At 34.7% G+C, this 17757-nt stretch overlaps 3 protein-coding genes across 5 annotated transcripts; 2 read left to right on the top strand and 1 right to left on the bottom strand.

The window, feature by feature from the left end:
- Positions 1-474: 474 nt before the first annotated feature.
- Positions 475-5036, top strand: LOC132160809 (cytochrome c1, heme protein, mitochondrial-like). Its single transcript, XM_059570510.1, has 7 exons — positions 475-632; positions 1922-2112; positions 2948-3074; positions 3369-3526; positions 3656-3816; positions 4244-4344; positions 4552-5036. Exons 1-7 carry the CDS (start codon positions 552-554, stop codon positions 4654-4656), a joined length of 924 nt encoding a protein of 307 aa, XP_059426493.1. The 5' UTR covers positions 475-551; the 3' UTR covers positions 4657-5036.
- Positions 5037-6054: 1018 nt separating this feature from the next.
- On the top strand, positions 6055-16157 carry LOC132160806 (endoplasmic reticulum-Golgi intermediate compartment protein 3-like). 2 transcript variants are annotated; one of them, XM_059570506.1, is made up of 14 exons: positions 6056-6262; positions 6541-6611; positions 6769-6856; positions 7443-7562; positions 7838-7931; positions 9060-9225; positions 9308-9365; positions 10218-10232; positions 10561-10592; positions 10683-10779; positions 13527-13591; positions 13847-13983; positions 14125-14180; positions 15663-16157. In XM_059570506.1, the coding sequence occupies exons 1-14, from the start codon at positions 6175-6177 to the stop codon at positions 15740-15742; spliced, it is 1167 nt and encodes a 388-aa protein (XP_059426489.1). In that variant the 5' UTR covers positions 6056-6174; the 3' UTR covers positions 15743-16157. The 2 variants fall into 2 exon arrangements, with proteins under 2 accessions (XP_059426490.1, XP_059426489.1); XM_059570507.1 differs by lacking the exon at positions 10218-10232 and having other exon boundaries at positions 6055-6262.
- On the bottom strand, positions 10529-13184 carry LOC132160807 (reactive oxygen species modulator 1). 2 transcript variants are annotated; one of them, XM_059570508.1, is made up of 3 exons: positions 13051-13184; positions 11380-11510; positions 10529-11282 (listed from the first exon to the last, which is right to left on the bottom strand). In XM_059570508.1, exons 2-3 carry the CDS (start codon positions 11508-11510, stop codon positions 11153-11155), a joined length of 261 nt encoding a protein of 86 aa, XP_059426491.1. In that variant the 5' UTR covers positions 13051-13184; the 3' UTR covers positions 10529-11152. The 2 variants fall into 2 exon arrangements, with proteins under 2 accessions (XP_059426491.1, XP_059426492.1); XM_059570509.1 differs by having other exon boundaries at positions 10529-11261.
- Positions 16158-17757: the final 1600 nt, after the last annotated feature.

Genomic DNA, 17757 nt, shown 5'->3' with positions numbered 1-17757 from the left:
CCCCTCCATCCTAGTACATCCCTGCATCTTACTGAATCATATATTTATAGCACAATTGTTTATACACTTATTTACTTTCATTTTATTTATTTAATTATTTATTTGTGTGTGTGTGTGTGTGTGTGTGTGTGTGTGGTTGTGTGTATTGTTGTCTCTGTGTACTGGAAGCTTATGTCACCAAAACAAATTAGTATGCGCAAGCATACTTGGCAATAAAGCTCTTTCTGACTCTGGTTCTATTTCTCTCATCACTCACTGCGTTTGACATTTTTTCTATGCTGTTAAACACACCTCCCACCTCTAAGTGGCGCTATATAAAAGCAACGAATACACTCTCGCGTCAGTCCGCTATTAAAATAAAATAGCGCTTCAGTTGAGCACAATCAAAATTTACATTTCTAAAATTAAATTACATGTATTCTCCATAATTGTAAAATATAAATAGCATGATATATAAGTTTTATAAGACCTTGTGTAATTTTCAGGTAAGGGAGGGGGTCATTTCTCGTTCATCCGGTGGACGCGTCTCTCTATCCGCAGAGTCAAGAACAATGGCGGCGCTCCGCTGGGTTGTGTTCTCCGGCACCGGGAGAACCCTTCTAAACACATCCAAATCCTTTCATACTCCACGGGTATGGACACATACTGTCTTATTTGCTTGATTTTCACATTTTAGAGCGAGAAGGATGCAGATGTACGCATTTTTTCATTGAAATATCCCGGCGTCTTTTGCAGTGTATTATCTACAGCAAGGTCACAGCGGCTGTGGCTCTTATTCCATTCGCATCAATGATATTTGTTGTTTTATATTATTGTCATAACACATTAACTGTCTAATAAGGAGGATAATTTAAAAGAAATCATGTGTATTTGGATTAAAAAGGACTTTGGAGTCTAATATCTGATTCTAGGAGGTGACATCACTGGTCTTCGCCATCCACGATTACTCGTATCCAAAATAAAAGTTTCTGTTTGCATAATATGTGTTCTGTGTATATTTATTATGTGTATATACAAATACACACAAATGTATTTACATTGTCTATATATATTCGTATTATTAAAATATAAAATATTTAATATATAAACAGCATTTTTAACATTAATTTTATTTTTCTGAAATGTATACATGGATGTGTGTGTTTATATATACATATTAAAAATACACAGTGCACATACATTTATTAAAAAAAAAAACTTTTATTTTGGATGTAATTAATCCTTTGACAGCACTACTTTTAATACCTTTTTGGCATATATATGATCTCTACAAATAATTAAATTATAATTTGTATTATAAGCATAATTTAAGTCAAACGTTGAATTGAAAAATGAATAGGAATGTCATAATGTCCAAGTACTTAATGACCGCAACATTTTTTTTCATCATTCTGTATTTTGCACAAAGAATTTAACTTGGTAAAATTCACAGGTTTGCTTATTTGATTAGTGATCTAGACATCATACAAACATTTTTCAGAATCTGATTACACAAGTTTAAGTGTTGATTTTAATGTGTTCCCAAATTTGTGTACTCTACCGTATTTGTAATATAAGTTAATAGAATGTAATGTATTTGTAAGGTGTTTTAATGGGCATTCATGGCTGTCCTTCATTGGTTCAGAATTTGTCATTGTATGTATGTTTTAATAGTAAATTGTTTGATTGTTTTTAGGGGGGGGGGGGCTGACCGCTTGTTATAACCTTGGGAGTGCCATATTAATTCATCTGTGTGTGATTATGGTAATAGTTCAGTTTCTCATCTCATTGCAATATGCACATTGGTCTCTTCGTATGTTTAATGTGTGCATGTTGGGATGACACTCATCATGTTTGTGGAGTAAGCAGCTATATTTAAGCAGAGTTATCCATCAGTTTACTAACTGAAAAGTAATCCTAGCCAACCATTTTTGGTTTTTAGGCCAACATGTCATTTGCTAGCCTGCCAAAGGGAAGGAAGATAGCCCTGACCACGATTGGAGTGCTGACGACAGGAGGAGCAGGTCTGGCTCTGATGCTGCAGCAGTCAGTCAAGGCCTCTGATTTGGAGCTGCACCCACCATCATACCCCTGGAGCCATAACGGCTTGCTGTCCTCCCTCGACCATGCCAGGTACCACGCTCTAACAGGACGTGCAAGATGTTCAAAGTGACTCGTAATGTTGTCGGTGATGTGTGCCATTTCTGCATGATGAATAGTGGCAACAATTGCAAAATAATTGATTTAGTTTTAAACAGTCAATTTAAATAATTGACTGAAAATGGTTTTGATTTTTGAACTTGAAGTGTCCCCTCAAACACTTATATATATACAAGAAAAAAAGTCTGCTCATATAGTTGTAAAATATCCACCTTTAAATCATGTTACATGTGAATTTTTTATTGATTTTTATAAAGTAAATGTAAAATTATCTCTCATGTTGTTAGTAATTTTTATGTAGGAATATTTACTGGACAGGAGAAACTGATTATTTATTTGTCATGTTTTTTAAACCATGTGAAAATGTCCTTATCAAATATGATACATAATTTTTTTGAGGAAAGTTTATTTGTAAACTTTAGATAAAAATCTAATATTCTCCATATTCTTACTGTCATATATGAGCCATAAAATCCTGATGCATGAAATATGATACTCTATGAAAGTAAAGTAGATTTTGTCTAAAGAGTCAATAAACTGCTCTATTTAAAAAAAAAGTAATTATTGGATAATTTAAAAGGATAAAAAGTGATAGTTTCCCTCACTCTCTCTTACATTCAGATATAGTTATTATACATTGCAAATTCACATTAGAATATTCAATTTCGGGATATTCCTTGAAGTACAATAAATATTTGTTCTTATTGACAACCTATAGGAAGAAGTGTACATATAAATGGCCAGAATATCAAATTACAGAGGTATCAAAATCTTCAGAGCTAACTAGTCTTATGGCTTTGTGTTTCAGTATTCGTCGTGGGTATCAGGTGTATAAGCAGGTGTGCTCGGCCTGTCACAGTATGGAGTATTTGGCCTTCCGTAACTTGGTGGGAGTGTCACACACAGAGGCAGAGGTCAAGACCTTGGCTGAAGAGGTCAGTTATCTTAAGATGTTAACACAAACACAACTACAAAATCAATCGTCTCTCATTGCTTTCCTGTGCTTGTTAGGGCAGAGCAATACAATAAAAACCGCCGCGTTAGCAACACCCTGGCAGTTGTGGTGGCAGATTTTACACAGAGAAGCAAACGCCACTAACTTTTTCTCTAGGAAAATTAAATAGCGTAGGGTCAGAGGGAGTTTTTAATGGGATGGTCAACTTCACAACGTCTTTGACAGACATCTGTACTGTGTGCTTTGTCTGTAATGTTAATATTCTTTTATCCAGATTGAAGTTGTGGATGGTCCTGATGACACTGGAGAGATGTTCACCCGACCAGGAAAACTCTCCGATTACTTCCCCAAACCCTACGCAAACCCGGAGGCCGCCCGTGCTGCTAACAACGGCGCTCTGCCCCCTGACCTCAGCTATATTGTCAGTGCCAGGTAATGGATAACTTTTGATCAGGTGTGAAAGTCATTGTTTTACACTTAAAAATTAATTGCCAGAAGCATCACTAAAGCCTCTTTATTGTGATCTTATAGTTATAAACTCTTTTTTTTTCTCTCACTCAGGCACGGAGGGGAAGATTACGTGTTTTCTCTCCTGACCGGTTACTGTGACCCTCCAGCTGGTGTGTCTGTGAGGGAGGGCCTTTATTACAACCCTTATTTCCCTGGCCAGGCCATTGGTATGGCACCACCCATCTACAATGAGGTGCTCGAGTATGACGATGGTGAGTTTGTAATGTTTTCTTTTATCATTACCCTTTTTATTCACACTTTTCATATTTCTTCTAGGACTGTCAACAGATCGATCTTATTATGTTTATTTAACCTAATTAATTTCTTTCTTTTTTGCCTTTCGATATAATATAATAACAATATTTGTCAGCCTGTTGGTGGCATTCTCAGTAATGAATTGATATTTTACTCATGGGTTATATTTCATGCTTTCTGATTACAATTCAATTCTGCCAAGGATGTAAATGGCTTTTGTTTCGTAAATCATCCTATTTAATTTGCCTATAAATTTAGAACGTAAAATGGCTAAATATAAATCTACTGGATTATATGCATCTATTACAACTAAAGGATGTGAAGTAACATACTAAGTATTGCATACATGTCAAAGTTTGTTAATAACTCACTTCTCCTCCATAGGAACCCCTGCCACCATGAGCCAGGTCGCTAAAGATGTCTGTACTTTCCTGAGATGGGCGGCTGAGCCAGAACATGACCAACGTAAACGTATGGGACTGAAGGTTTGTATTTTTCTTTTTTTTTTATTTAATATATATATTTTTAGATGGTGTATAATTAGATTTATGTAGTACCCTTTATGGAATTGCAATACTAAATGCTTACAACAGAAGAGCAAGACATGCTTTTAGAGATATTGCATCTCTCATTAAAGCACAATCACAAAAAAAAAAAATGTGCTTACTGTTTTTCTCTGATTCTCTCTGCAGATTTTGATGGGTGCCTCCATACTTGTTCCTCTGGTCTACTACCTTAAGAGGCACAGGTGGTCTGTGCTGAAGAGCAGAAAGATCGCCTACAGGCCTCCCAAATAAAGCCAAACTGCTGCCTTCACCTGGCCTTGACACGACGTAAAACCCATATTCACGATTGTCCGGTCTTTTTCAGAGTGCACAATGCTTCAAGATAAGGTTGCCATCCTCACTAACCGCTGGACATCCTTTCAGAGAGGTGTCCTGGCTCCTAAATGACTTGGGGAGTGGGACCGGAGACAAACTATATGATGTTTTACTGTAAAATAAAATCTCAATGAATTATTTGTGGTTGTTTGTAAGGCGCATGTTTAGAGGTGAAAATCCAAAATACATTTGCAACCTTCTTGTGCTTGTGAGATCTGTCCTTGCAATAGGTTCTCTACACTTTGTTGTGTAAATATTTAATAAAAGCGGTAAACCTAATGACCTCTTATAACAAATCTGGCAGTTTGTGACCTGATTCTTTCTGTTTGTTCATTTAGATTGATTTATTCAGTTGTTGATTTTTATTCTAAGCAACCTAAACAAACCTAAAGCCAGTTATCAAAAATGACAGTATCATCAGATGTTTTCTGGGACTTCCTGGAGGTTGTTAGAAACCCAACATAAATCCCAACATAAATAAGGATACTCATTTTTTTATAGCAATTCCTTCATAACTGTGATTTTGTACTTTCTCTAGATAAACACGCACAGGCATCATCACCCTAATCTTCATAACTGCAGGGTTAATTGGTTATTTTAGTCACTAATATTTTTTAAGAGAACATTGGGTAAATGTTTAGCCAGACCTCTCAAATAATTGTAAATAATGGCTGAACACTGTAAAAATATTCTTAAATTTGACAATGTAATACAGTAGAAACTGATGAAATGAAGAAGGTACAAAACAAAAGCATTCATAACTTAGTATACTACACGGTTTCACTTAAAAGTGAGAATGAAGTAGGAAGTGAAGGCAGTAAACCCCATTTACATAATTATAACACGTGTGTGTATATATATATATATATATATATATATATATATATATATATATATATATATATATATATATATATGGTTTGTGTATTTAAAAAAAAAACCTATTTAGTTTCTATTCTAATTGAAACCTGTTTAAGGCTCAGCCCATAATTAATTTGGGGTAAACTAACAACATTACAACAAAATTTCAAAATCAGATTACATTTGCAACGTAAATCAAAATGTGCACATATTATAAATATCTATGTAATTAAAGCTGTGTTGTTTGGTTACATTTTATTCAGATACTGAGCCTGCAGCATTTCATCTATAATTACATGGGTGTGTACAAAGTTAAATGGATAATATATAACTCGTATATTAAAGAGGTCCTTAAATCCACGTTAAGGTATAATACAAAAATTCTACAATTATTTTTTTTTAGAATGCAAATATTTCAGAAATCTACCACTAGAGGGTCAACATTCCAGGGACGCTCCAGCTACGCGGTGGAATCTGATTGGCTGAGAGGACTCCATCACTTCCCTGGTGTACCGGAAATGGGTCACTGGAAATCGAAGTGACGGCTAGCTTTACCGCCGCACGAGAGGGAGAATGGATGCGTTAAATAAACTTAAACAATTTGACGCGTACCCGAAAACTCTAGAGGACTTTAGGATCAAAACATGTGGAGGAGCCACGGGTGAGTGATACACATCCACCGAGAGCCGCAGAAGATCTGAGCGCCATTCATACACACAGGCTCGTGGGGAGAAAGCAGTGCTGAGCAGGAGAATTAACATAAATATGCACATATAATTACATACTAAAATGAGCATAGTTTGAATGGAAAGTGTCAGTGGAGTGCTTAAATCCAAAACTGTATGAGATAAGAGTCATGTTAATGTGACTGTGATTTAAATGCCATGTAAATCAGTCTTTAGGAAGTTGTCTCTAACATGTAGTTTATTCACTTTATAGTGACCATCATCAGTGGACTTATCATGTTGATTCTGTTCTTCTCTGAGCTACAGTATTATCTAACTAAGGAGGTGGGTGAATGATTTAACATAACCTTGTGCTGCATAACATTAATTAATACATTTGTAACTCATGATATCTGTCTGTCTATAGTGACTGTGAATGTAGATTTGATTGTAAGTTTTTAGAGCTGCTCGTAAAACGTCTGGCTTTGCTGTCACCTCTCAGGTCCATCCTGAACTATTTGTAGACACTTCCAGAGGAGACAAACTAAGAATCAACATCGATGTTCTCTTTCCACATATGCCTTGTGCCTGTAAGTAAACATGTTGTTCTGATTTATCTTTTGCATAATTTGTAGATAAGGTACTGTCCTGTTGTTCATAATACACTAGAAAACTATATAAGAACAATTAAATGAAATATAAAATAATCTTTTGAACCAGGCTTGATTAAGGAGTTATAAAATGAAAGAAGGCACTATACCGTGAAATATTTTTGATTTCGAATGATTCAATTCAATTCAAGTTTATTTGTATAGCACTTTTTACGATACAAATCATTGCAAATCAACTTTACAGAAAATTAAGTTTCTACAATATTTAGTAGTAGCTTATAAGTGGTGACTGTCAGTTTATGTGCATATGACAGGAATTTTCAGAAAAATTAATACGAGACATAGTTAACCATAGAATGACCTGAACATGTCATGGTCATATCTTTTGTAGATTGCAGTGTGTCAACTTGTCAAGAAAAAAAAACAAGTCATGTATCGCCCCAAAAACTTAATGCAATCATGCAAAAGGAAACTGATAAGTACCTAATGGAGGATGGTGTCATCATTTTCTCTGGCCACACAGGTTGTTAAGTTATTTGCACTTTAGTAATTTTGTTTTCTTAAGATTTAAGCATTGATGCCATGGATGTAGCAGGAGAACAGCAACTAGATGTGGAGCACGACTTGTTTAAGCAGAGGCTCGACAAAGACTGCCAGCCAGTCACATCAGAGGCTGAAAAACACGGTCAGCTCCATCATATCAAGCTAATATTCCTGTTTTCTGATATACTGCAGAAAAATGTATACTATGAGGAATAATAGTCAAAAAAGAAATATGGCCAATTTTGTACTTTTATGGTGCTTGTTTTGTGCCATTTGTGAACTTCAAAATAACAGAATTCTTAAAAAATAAAATATCTAAAACACAATCTAAATAAAAGTAGGATCTATAATTACAAACATAGTTTGAATATACAGATTACACATTTTTTGAATATATGCATTGATTTGACTTTGCAGATTTGGGGAATGATGAAGAAGGGGTGTTTGACCCCAGTACGCTGGATCCTGATCGCTGCGAGAGCTGTTATGGAGCCGAGACTGATGATTTAAAGTGAGTTTCACCTTTTTCTAATAATGCACCAATACCACAAACAGAGCAGCAGAGGTTTCCTGATGGGGAAACTGCTGGTAGAACAGGTCTGTCTGCTGGCATGAAACCAGTTCTCTAAGTTATTGTTACAATCCGGTAAATCGACAGGTGCTTACACAGCCAAAATACCTCAAATTCATAGCTAAACGAAAGTGGAGGAGATTAATTAGAAGCTTAAAATTCCTTCAGGGCCTCTGTATTCATACTTCCTTTGCTGAACAAAAGTGCCTTTTAGGCAGCTGAATTGACAGTCAACCAGTCAAATTTACAATTGCATTTGTATTGTAAACTATATGTGATACTATGTGTCTTAAGCCGCTTGGCTATATTTTTAGCAATAGCCCAAAAAACATTGTATGGGTCAAAATTATCGATTTTCCTTTTATGCCAAAAATCATTAGCAAATTAAGTAAAGATCATGTTCCACAAAGATATTTTGTAAATATCCTACTGTAAATATATCAAAACTTAATTTTTGATTAGTAATATGCATTGCTAAGGACTTCAATTGGACAACGTTAAAGGTGATTTTCTCAGGATTTTTTTTTTTTTTTTTTGCACCCTCAGATTCCAGATTTCAAATAGTTGTATCTCGGGCCAAATATTGTCCTCCTAATAAACCATACATTACTTGAAAGCTAATTTATTCAGCTTTCATGTGATGTATAAATCTCAACATTAAACATAAAATTGACCTTATGGCTGTTTTTGATGTCCAGGGTCAAATATATTTATTTGAGACATTTTAATGCAGAGTGTAAATGACAGGCTGTGTTATTGTATTATTGTGTATATACAATGACTATTAATATTTTGTTAAAAATGTTGGTTTTATTAATTTTGTGTTTTTGTCATGGTATTTTTTTTATATTACTTATTTTTAGTAAAGTTAGTTCTTCAATCATTTTATTTCAGTTAGTTATGGCAACATTTCTAATTCTTAAGTTTTTCTTTTAGATTTCAGCTTCTTTGAAGTAGTTTTAGGAGACAGTGACAACACTGCTTTTGATCAGCCCCTGATGTTAATGACAGGTGTATATAGGGCCAAATAGTGATTGTGATTGAAGACACTAACTGGTTGTTCTGCAGGTGTTGTAATACCTGTGATGATGTGCGGGAGGCGTACCGGCGGCGTGGCTGGGCCTTTAAGACCCCTGACACCATTGAGCAGTGTAAGAGAGAGGGCTTCAGTCAGAAGATGCAGGAACAGAAGAATGAGGGATGTCAAGTCTATGGCTTTCTGGAGGTCAATAAGGTAATATACAGCCCTGTGTGAGCCCAAGTAAATGATATGTATATATTTTTTTTTAAATAACATTTCCTATATCTTGTTCCAGGTGGCAGGAAATTTCCATTTTGCCCCTGGAAAGAGCTTTCAGCAGTCTCATGTACATGGTAAAGATTTGGATTTAGTTGTTAAGTTTGAATCAAACACAAACCAAAGCTCTTAGGTCTTATGCAGAGGCATGTTTATTAGTTTTAGCGCATGAACCCTTTTAAGGACTGGACCTTTTGTTACATCAAAAATCTATGTGCCTGCCAATATGCATCAGACCTGAAAGTTTGATTTGTCTGCTTGTACTCAGATGCTTCATGTATCCTCTCATTTCTTAGTATGCAAAGACGTACACGGTGAGCCATTCGGTGCTGTCTTGAGATCTGCATTTGTATTTATGTTGAGAAATGCACAATGCATGTCCGGGATGTTTGCTTTTTTCTGCCTGCTTTCTCAAAACCATTCATCAGTCTGTCCACCTGTAGTTTTAATCAATTCAGATTCTGTTTTATATTGACCAGTTGCATTGTTTCTGGGCTGATGAATAGTTTCTAATCTGGTCTTTGTTTATCCAAGTGTGCCTTTAAGATCTAACTAATTCCTCTTTGCACTCGTTTCCTTGTGGTGTTGACCATTGATGCTGTAAATCAAAGCTGTTTTATTAATGAAATGGTTTTGGGAAGTCTTGGTTTTTAACTTTGGGACCAATGCTTGGTCATTCATAGGCTATTTTTCCAATGGCTTAAGTGCATATACAGTACTTAATACATCTTTACAGACCCTGAGTTCAGATACCAAACAATATTTCAATAGTCCTACTTCACCAAAAAAAAAATAGAGTGATAATTTGGCAATTTCAAATTTACTCTATTATGTGCTTAAAGGGTCAGCGGTTGTCACACATTCCTCTTGAAATCTTTGCTTTCCAAAAACAAAACCCACTTAGTGACTATTTTCTTTTCTTTCTGCAGTGCATGCTGTGGAAAGTAAGTTGATCTTTTATATTTTAATTAATCTTTATTGCAAGACAAGTTAGAATTTACCTTGTTACTAAAGTTATTCTGCTTTTCTGTGCATATAATTTGAGATATAGTATTTAGCAAATAGTCAGTTTGTGATTTGACAGAGCAGTGGCTTTAAAGCGTCAGTTAATTTGTCATGATTCTCATCAGCAAGCGCATCTGTGACCACTTAACATAATATGTTCTGCCTTTGTTTGAAATATGTGCGAATTTCCAGGCTGATTAAACTCACTGAGATGTATTTATAAATTGTGAAAACATTCATGTTCTTAATTGATTATTTTATTTTCAGTTCATGATCTGCAGAGCTTTGGGCTGGACAATGTGAGTTGCTTCATCTCTTTTTAATAAGATTGATCTGCCATTACCCTAAATATTAGAACTAACAGAATTTTTTTATTGGTATAAACGCAGATCAACATGACACATTTCATCAAACATCTTTCATTCGGCAAAGACTATCCGGGAATTATCAACCCTTTAGATGGTACTAATGTAGCAGCACCTCAAGGTAAGTGCATGTAATTTCTATTTTCATGCCTAAATCATCATTTCAAAGAATGGCTGAGAACATCGATTCGTCCAGAATTAAAGAGCACTTCTTTATCTTCTCTATGGTCATTTCATTGTCAGCCCTCCATAGACAGTAAAAAGGTCACTGTTAAAGGTCAATCCCACATATCTGACTTTAACCTATTCTGCAGGACAGAGGGTTGACCTCAAAGTGTCCTCATAATTATATCTTAGATTGAGCCCAAGATTTACAGAATTATGTAATCTGTTTTTATTGACACCTGTGACCTTGAATGTGGGTGTGATAACAAATGGATGAATCTAGAAATGGTTCAAAGTCCTATAATTTCAGAAGTGGCATTAGTGTGATCTCAGCAGCGGATACCCATCCCAATAGCCATGAAGGTTCCAAACGTGCCACCGCTTTGCATCATGGTCTTCCCAACTCCGCCCATCAGCTCTCGACCCCTCATGCCGATCCTGGATATAATGAAACAGTCTCTATTTAAACAGAATTTCCGCCAAAGTACCAGTTGCAGTTAATGTTACTTAATATGATAATATAAATAATCCTAAAAATGAAAGCTGTTGTTCATACCTGAGACAGGAGAACGTTCCAAACATGGCACCTGCAGCCATGCCCACGGCAAAACCCATCATGAAGCCCATCTTGACTCTGTCAAAGCAACTGGGCTGCGTCTGTCCATACGGTCCTACTGTCACCGGCATCTGGAAAGAGGACAATACTTTAAATTTTAGTAGCATGCAATAAAAATGTGTGTGGAGATGTACACACACATATATATATATATGGCTGTCAGTTCAATGTGTTAACTTAATTAGTTAAAACAAAATAACACAACTAACATTTTAACACCGTTAACACAGCCCTTAGACCTGTACGTCATCATACATTTCATATAGTTGACTTGACAAATGTGATGCAGGACAACAACTCTATAAATGTAGTTATGCCCTAAAAATTCAAGATATTGGGGCAAAAAAGTGCCCCTGGACGAGTTCTTTTCTCATATTTATATCATATGATAAGCCATATCACCCTAGCAACAAGAACAATATCACACGAGTGCAAATGTGATTTCATACAACAGTTCAGTAATTAAGAATTTAATACTGTGCAAAATTTAAACTACTCTCTCTATGCATGGGCTACTGAATCACTGGTGTGTGTAAATCAATGATTCAGTAGCCCATTCATAGAGAGAGCCTTTTACTGAATTCCTGAATGAATCAGCCCTTTGAACCAATGGACTCAAAGACATTTACAGCTATCTGCTGGTAGTTTTGGTTTCTTCTTTAGAGTGTCACTTCATTTATTAAAAAAAAATATTAAAGGGATTGTTCACCAAAAATAAATTCTGTCGTCATTTACTTACCCTCATGCTGTTTCAGACCTGAATTACTTACTTTTTTTGCACAACATAAAATAAGGTATTTTGAATACTGTTGGTTACTAAGTTGTTTTAGTCACTAGAGACTTTCACTACATGTACAAAAAATACAGAGATTTTTCTCAAATGATCTTCTATGTTCTATATTTTGTTAGGCCATTGTAGCCTAAACATTTAATAATAATAAGTTTAAATTATATTTTGGAGGTATTTTCACAGCCAAATTTAGTTTGCAATGAATTAATCGCAGCACTCTGAAATTAATTCGATTAAAAACTTTAATCAACTGACAGCGGTTATGCATATGACCACCCTGGATAATTTGGGTAATAAAAAAAAATTGTGTGTACATATATATATTATAATAATAATATTATTATGAATACTAATCAGTGATTGCTTCCACTGTCCTCATCTGTAAGTCACTTTGGATAAAAGCGTCTGCTAAATGAATAAATGTTATATATATATATATATATTACACACACACACTTTTTTTTCCATTTAAACTAAGTTTTGGTCACCACAGACGCATTTTGACATAATGACCTCTATAGTGTCCAAAATGCTCTTTGTACCGATGCTGTTTAGGTCTAGGTTTTACCGATAAACCACACACCTGCGTGTAAGGGAAGATAATTGCATAAACTGAACGGAAATTGGCTTATTTATAAGGTTTACATTAATAAATGTCACTGTTATGTTAAACTAAAACATATAAGACTGAATATATTGCACGTGAGTTGTTTATTTCGTTAAATGTCATCAAGGTCTCTGGCCTTGCACAAACTCCGCCGAGCACTGAATGTTCGCAACGATAAATTATCGGAAAATATATACTAAGAAAGTATGCTTACCTTGTTCAAATCGCTATATGAGTGTCTCTATTAGTTAGTTTTCAGAAAACAAGTCCAATGTTTGCTACAGGACTTTCTCACAGGGACGCCATTACTTGAGAGGAAGTGGTTGGTGTTAAAGTACAAGCGGAGAATGTAGGGTTGTGAACAGTCTATAGTTGTGAAGCGCTGCAGCGCCATCTAGCGGTAGAGCCAATCACGTGCTCGGACAGACTCGCGTGCCCCCTAACAGTGAGTGATGAAACTGCAAGCTGTTCTTTTAAGTTTCTTTTAAATATATTAACGCCAAACAATCACTACTATAATCTCTTTTATACAAAAGCATTTTTTTAAATTCCCTATCATAATATAAAGGTTAGAACAAAAATATAAACACATGGCATTGATGTGTTAAAAAAACAAAAAAACCTTGTTCTTACTGACACAATATTGATCCTGTATGTTAGATTGACCTTTGCACTCTTTGCTCTTTACAGCATCAATGATGTACCAGTATTTTGTGAAAATTGTGCCAACGATATACGTTAAAGGAGATGGAGAGGTAAGAGAGCTGAGCTAAAAAAAAAAATTGTTGAGCTAAAAACTGTGGTTACTTGGTTTAGTACTTAGTGTTTATTAAGGTTTTACAGCACTGACGATAACTGAAGTAGCAACAATTGAATAGCTGCAAGTTATGGTTGTCATGGTAGTCTTGTATGAGAATAATTTTAAAACTCTTTAGGATGCTTCAGTTATTGTCTTTGAATTGTTTAGACATGGGTGATAAAAGAAGCCATGCTTTTGTCTTTTACTTTAGGTTTTTAAAACAAACCAGTTTTCAGTAACAAGACATGAGAAAGTAGCCAATGGGCTGATTGGAGATCAGGGTTTACCTGGGGTGTTTGTGCTTTATGAACTGTCTCCGATGATGGTCAAATTCACAGAGAAGCAAAGGTATGTCTTAGTAAAAACTAACTTTTTTTTTTTGTTAACCTATCATTTTAGTTCACTTTGATTGAAAGAAACAGTCTGATGCAATGTATGTTGCATGCTGGATAGATTTTGATGTATTGTTGCACATGTTTTTGTCCGCAGGTCTTTCGCTCATTTCCTAACAGGAGTTTGTGCTATTATAGGAGGTGTTTTCACAGGTGAGATTCCATTCTGTGTTTTGTACCTCAGTGGTTTTCACAGAAATGTACTGTGTGTGCAGAAAGAAAGTAGACTGTAAACCTCCTTTTACTGCTTGTTTTTACTTTGGCGGGAGCATTTTTAACATTTATATGCTCAGAACCGACAGAAAGGCACAGTCACAAGATTTCACTCGCTTCACTGAATTTGTATCTCATGATCTTAAAGACCCTTTAATCTACACACTTAAGCTTAAATGTTAAAGATTAGTTTTTGTGGACATAAAGCATTTTAATGTCTAAGTTAGACCAGATGATAAAAAAAAAAAGAGTCAACAAGTGTCCAGCATGTATTGTGAACACCTTTAATACTGAAGCCTAGAGTGTGTCAACTAAAAAAAGATATAAGAGGTCTGCATGATTTGAGGAAAAAAAAAACAATTATTATTATTATTTTTTTAATGGTGATTGATATTTTTAAAATGTATTTTTTAAGGATTCAAGTTTGCTGTGCTTGTTTGCATGCTGCACAATTTGATGAATTATTCTGTGATTTTGTGATTGCATAGTACTATGGCCATAGATTAATAATAATCATGATTGTTGTTGTTTAATAATCATAATTATAGTTTTTATTAAAAATATATATTTATTAATAATAATTCTTATTATTACATAAACTATTAAATAAGAAATATTAACATTTTAATATTTGACTGTAAAAAAAAATCAAATATTAAATATTAAATAAAAACATAATTAAGTAATTTTATTTTACAGTATAACTCTAAAATTACAATATAAAAATTTCCCTGAGCTATAATTTAGCATTTTTGTCACTAATTATAAGTTACATATATATTTATTTAATTAAATTGCAGCCATTATATGAACACATGTGACCCTGAACCATAAAACCAGTCATAAGGGTCATTTTTTTGCCTGAATAATTAAGCATTGATGTATGGTTTATTAGGATCAGACAATATTTGGCAGAGATACAGCTATTTAAATATCTGGAATCTGAGGGTGCAAAAAAATCTAAATACTGAAGTTCTTAGCAATGCATATTACCAATCAATAATTAAGATTTAATACATTTACAGTAAGAAATTTACAAAATATCTTCATGGAACATGATCTTTACTTAATATCCTTATTAGTTTTGGCATAAAAGAAAAATCTATATTTTTGACCCATACAGTGTATTTTTGGCTATTGCTACAAATAAACCCTAGCGACTTAAGATTTAAGGTTTTGTGGTCCAGGGTCACATATTGTGATTTCGGTTTTATTTTGATAAATTGTTCAGTTTTAGGAAATAGCATTATTTACTAGTATTTGTGTCACTCAATAATCCTCATGATTTCCTTTGTGTGATTTCATTGTTTTGATGACTTTACTGTACACAGCATGTGAATGCGACATGCAAGCATCAGTTTAGATGCCAGAAGTAGATGAGCTCAATATCTCATCGAGTCTGTTTCTCTCCTGTTCCTGCAGTTGCTGGACTCATCGATTCTTTGATATACCACTCAGCAAGAGCCATACAGAAAAAGATTGAGCTGGGTAAAGCATCCTAGCACCACGTGGACACTGGGTGCATGACTGTGTCTGGAAACCTCTGTGTTTTAAAGGGAAGGTGCCACAATGAAAGCCTCAGACTGTTTTTTTTTGTTGTGGCCACAGAGCAGTATCCGTCGACATGGGCCCCTCGCACACAAGGACCTGTGACTAAGACACTGGCCAACTGTATTTTTGAGGATTGTACGAACGTTCGCATTAGCTGGATGCCGATGCAACAACAAATCAACAGCTTTCTTTCTCAGATTTTGGCCTTTATTTGTCCTTTATGAATCACTTGTTGGTTGATTTGAAAAGTCTTACCTGATCGCAAAACCAGTGTTTTCCTGCCTGTCATACACTGTCAGAGCTTGGCAGACTAAACCAGCAGTCGTTTGAATGAGTTTGGGTCCCTACAGAAGAATCAGAACTGGAAAAGACCTGTTCTGTCATCAAGCACACCAACTCTGAATGGAAACACAGAGACTGCAGCCTGTACAGATGTCTTTAACTCTAAATTCAGGGGCTGGGGTGTGTGTGTGTGTGTGTGTGTGTGTGTGTGTGTGTGTGTGTGTGGTATGAGAGTGTTCTCATGTTTTGTTGCTGGTTTATCATGTGTGTGGGAAAAACGTATTTATATTTTGATTGTTCGAAGCTGTTTTTAAAATGAAGAATAAATGTAAAACTGAACTTCAGTGACTGTTTTCTTGTGAATTAGCGACTGTAGAATGAATTGGAACCTAAATCCGGAACAGTGATGCTTTTCTTCGAGATTATGAGAATTCGTGCTTAATTTTTATTTGATTTAAGTGCTTAGTTTTTATTTAATTATCATTAGAAACAAAGCTTACATAGTTGGAAAGGCTTGATTAGAAACGGAATATTATATTAGTTTATGATTTAGTGATTTTAGTATTAATTTTAGCATCTCTTACTAAACTGATTATTAAATTGGACAGCCATGACATTTTTACATTTTACATTTTGACATTACACTCTTTACTTCCAAGATAATAAATGATGATGATAATAAGTGTATTACATTGCAAATACTATACTATACTTTTGTGTCTTCTGTGTAAAATTTTACATCTCTTACTAAACAAATTATTTAATCAGAGAGCAAAAAACAAAAACAAAAAAAAAAACTTAGAAAATTTTAAAAAATGTTGCTCTTTATTTCCGACATGATAATTTTGTAAGTCAATGCTTAATCATAGTGTATTAAATTGCCGAAATATGCAGTACTGTACTGTATCCCACAACGCAGTGCTCAGCGATTGATTTCTAATTAACTGAAATTAATATAAACAACTTTTTAATCATCTCCTTTACACATTCCTAATTACCAAGACAGTGACACGAAGTTGGACGTATAATGCAAAATAACTTTTTATATCCTTGTTTTATTATTAAATTACCCAAACAGCGTAATTATGTCATTGGCAAGAAGTAACTTACTACTGTTTGAATTTTTCTATTGCATAAAATGTGTTTTAAAAAAAAAGTGCAGTATAAAAGTACACTAATATCATTATTGAGAACACAGTCAGAGTCTTGCTATTTCCTGAGGATGAGCCAGCTCTGAATTAAAGGTCATTCTCTGTAAGCAGACAGTCTTTTGTTGTGTATTAATTATTTCATGTGACTGATCCACTGACCTATCTTCCAAAATTTCTCCTCAGAACAAAGAGCTGACTGTTTGACGGAAAAAGTGATATTATTTACCACCAGGTGGAGCAACAGGTTCTAGAAATGCACAAGAATATCAAAACGACTTTTATAATTTTTTTGTGTGTTCCTCTTCTTCTTCTTTTTTTTTTAAGATAAAATGAGGAACACGTTTATAGCACGCTGGACACACTGCCATGAGTAATTTCCGGGAAGTTTGTCACAACTGACTTTGTGCTTAAACATAACTAGTCAAGAAAGCGATTTTAGCTCGTTTAATTTGTGTAGCGGTGTTATGAGACGTCAAGACTAAATCGAGACTTTTGTCTAATTCATTCCATATGGAAATGTTTCCAGACGTTAG

This window comes from Carassius carassius, chromosome 17 (assembly GCF_963082965.1).
Source record: "Carassius carassius chromosome 17, fCarCar2.1, whole genome shotgun sequence".
Lineage (NCBI taxonomy): Eukaryota > Metazoa > Chordata > Actinopteri > Cypriniformes > Cyprinidae > Carassius > Carassius carassius.
Note: the sequence above shows the minus strand (reverse complement) of the source record. Positions and strands in the feature narration are given on the sequence as shown.

Bases quoted from the DNA above. Each gene is read 5' to 3' on its own strand.
- LOC132160809 (XM_059570510.1), top strand. From the start codon at position 552: ATGGCGGCGCTCCGCTGGGTTGTGTTCTCCGGCACCGGGAGAACCCTT. The intron at 2,113-2,947 runs GTACCACGCTCT...TTTGTGTTTCAG, and splicing joins TCCTCCCTCGACCATGCCAG to TATTCGTCGTGGGTATCAGG. The intron at 4,345-4,551 runs GTTTGTATTTTT...TTCTCTCTGCAG, and splicing joins GTAAACGTATGGGACTGAAG to ATTTTGATGGGTGCCTCCAT.
- LOC132160806 (XM_059570506.1), top strand. From the start codon at position 6,175: ATGGATGCGTTAAATAAACTTAAACAATTTGACGCGTACCCGAAAACT. The intron at 6,857-7,442 runs GTAAGTAAACAT...TGTTTTCTTAAG, and splicing joins TCCACATATGCCTTGTGCCT to ATTTAAGCATTGATGCCATG. The intron at 14,181-15,662 runs GTGAGATTCCAT...CTGTTCCTGCAG, and splicing joins TATAGGAGGTGTTTTCACAG to TTGCTGGACTCATCGATTCT.
- LOC132160807 (XM_059570508.1), bottom strand. From the start codon at position 11,510: ATGCCGGTGACAGTAGGACCGTATGGACAGACGCAGCCCAGTTGCTTT. The intron at 11,283-11,379 runs GTATGAACAACA...CTGTTTAAATAG, and splicing joins GGAACGTTCTCCTGTCTCAG to AGACTGTTTCATTATATCCA.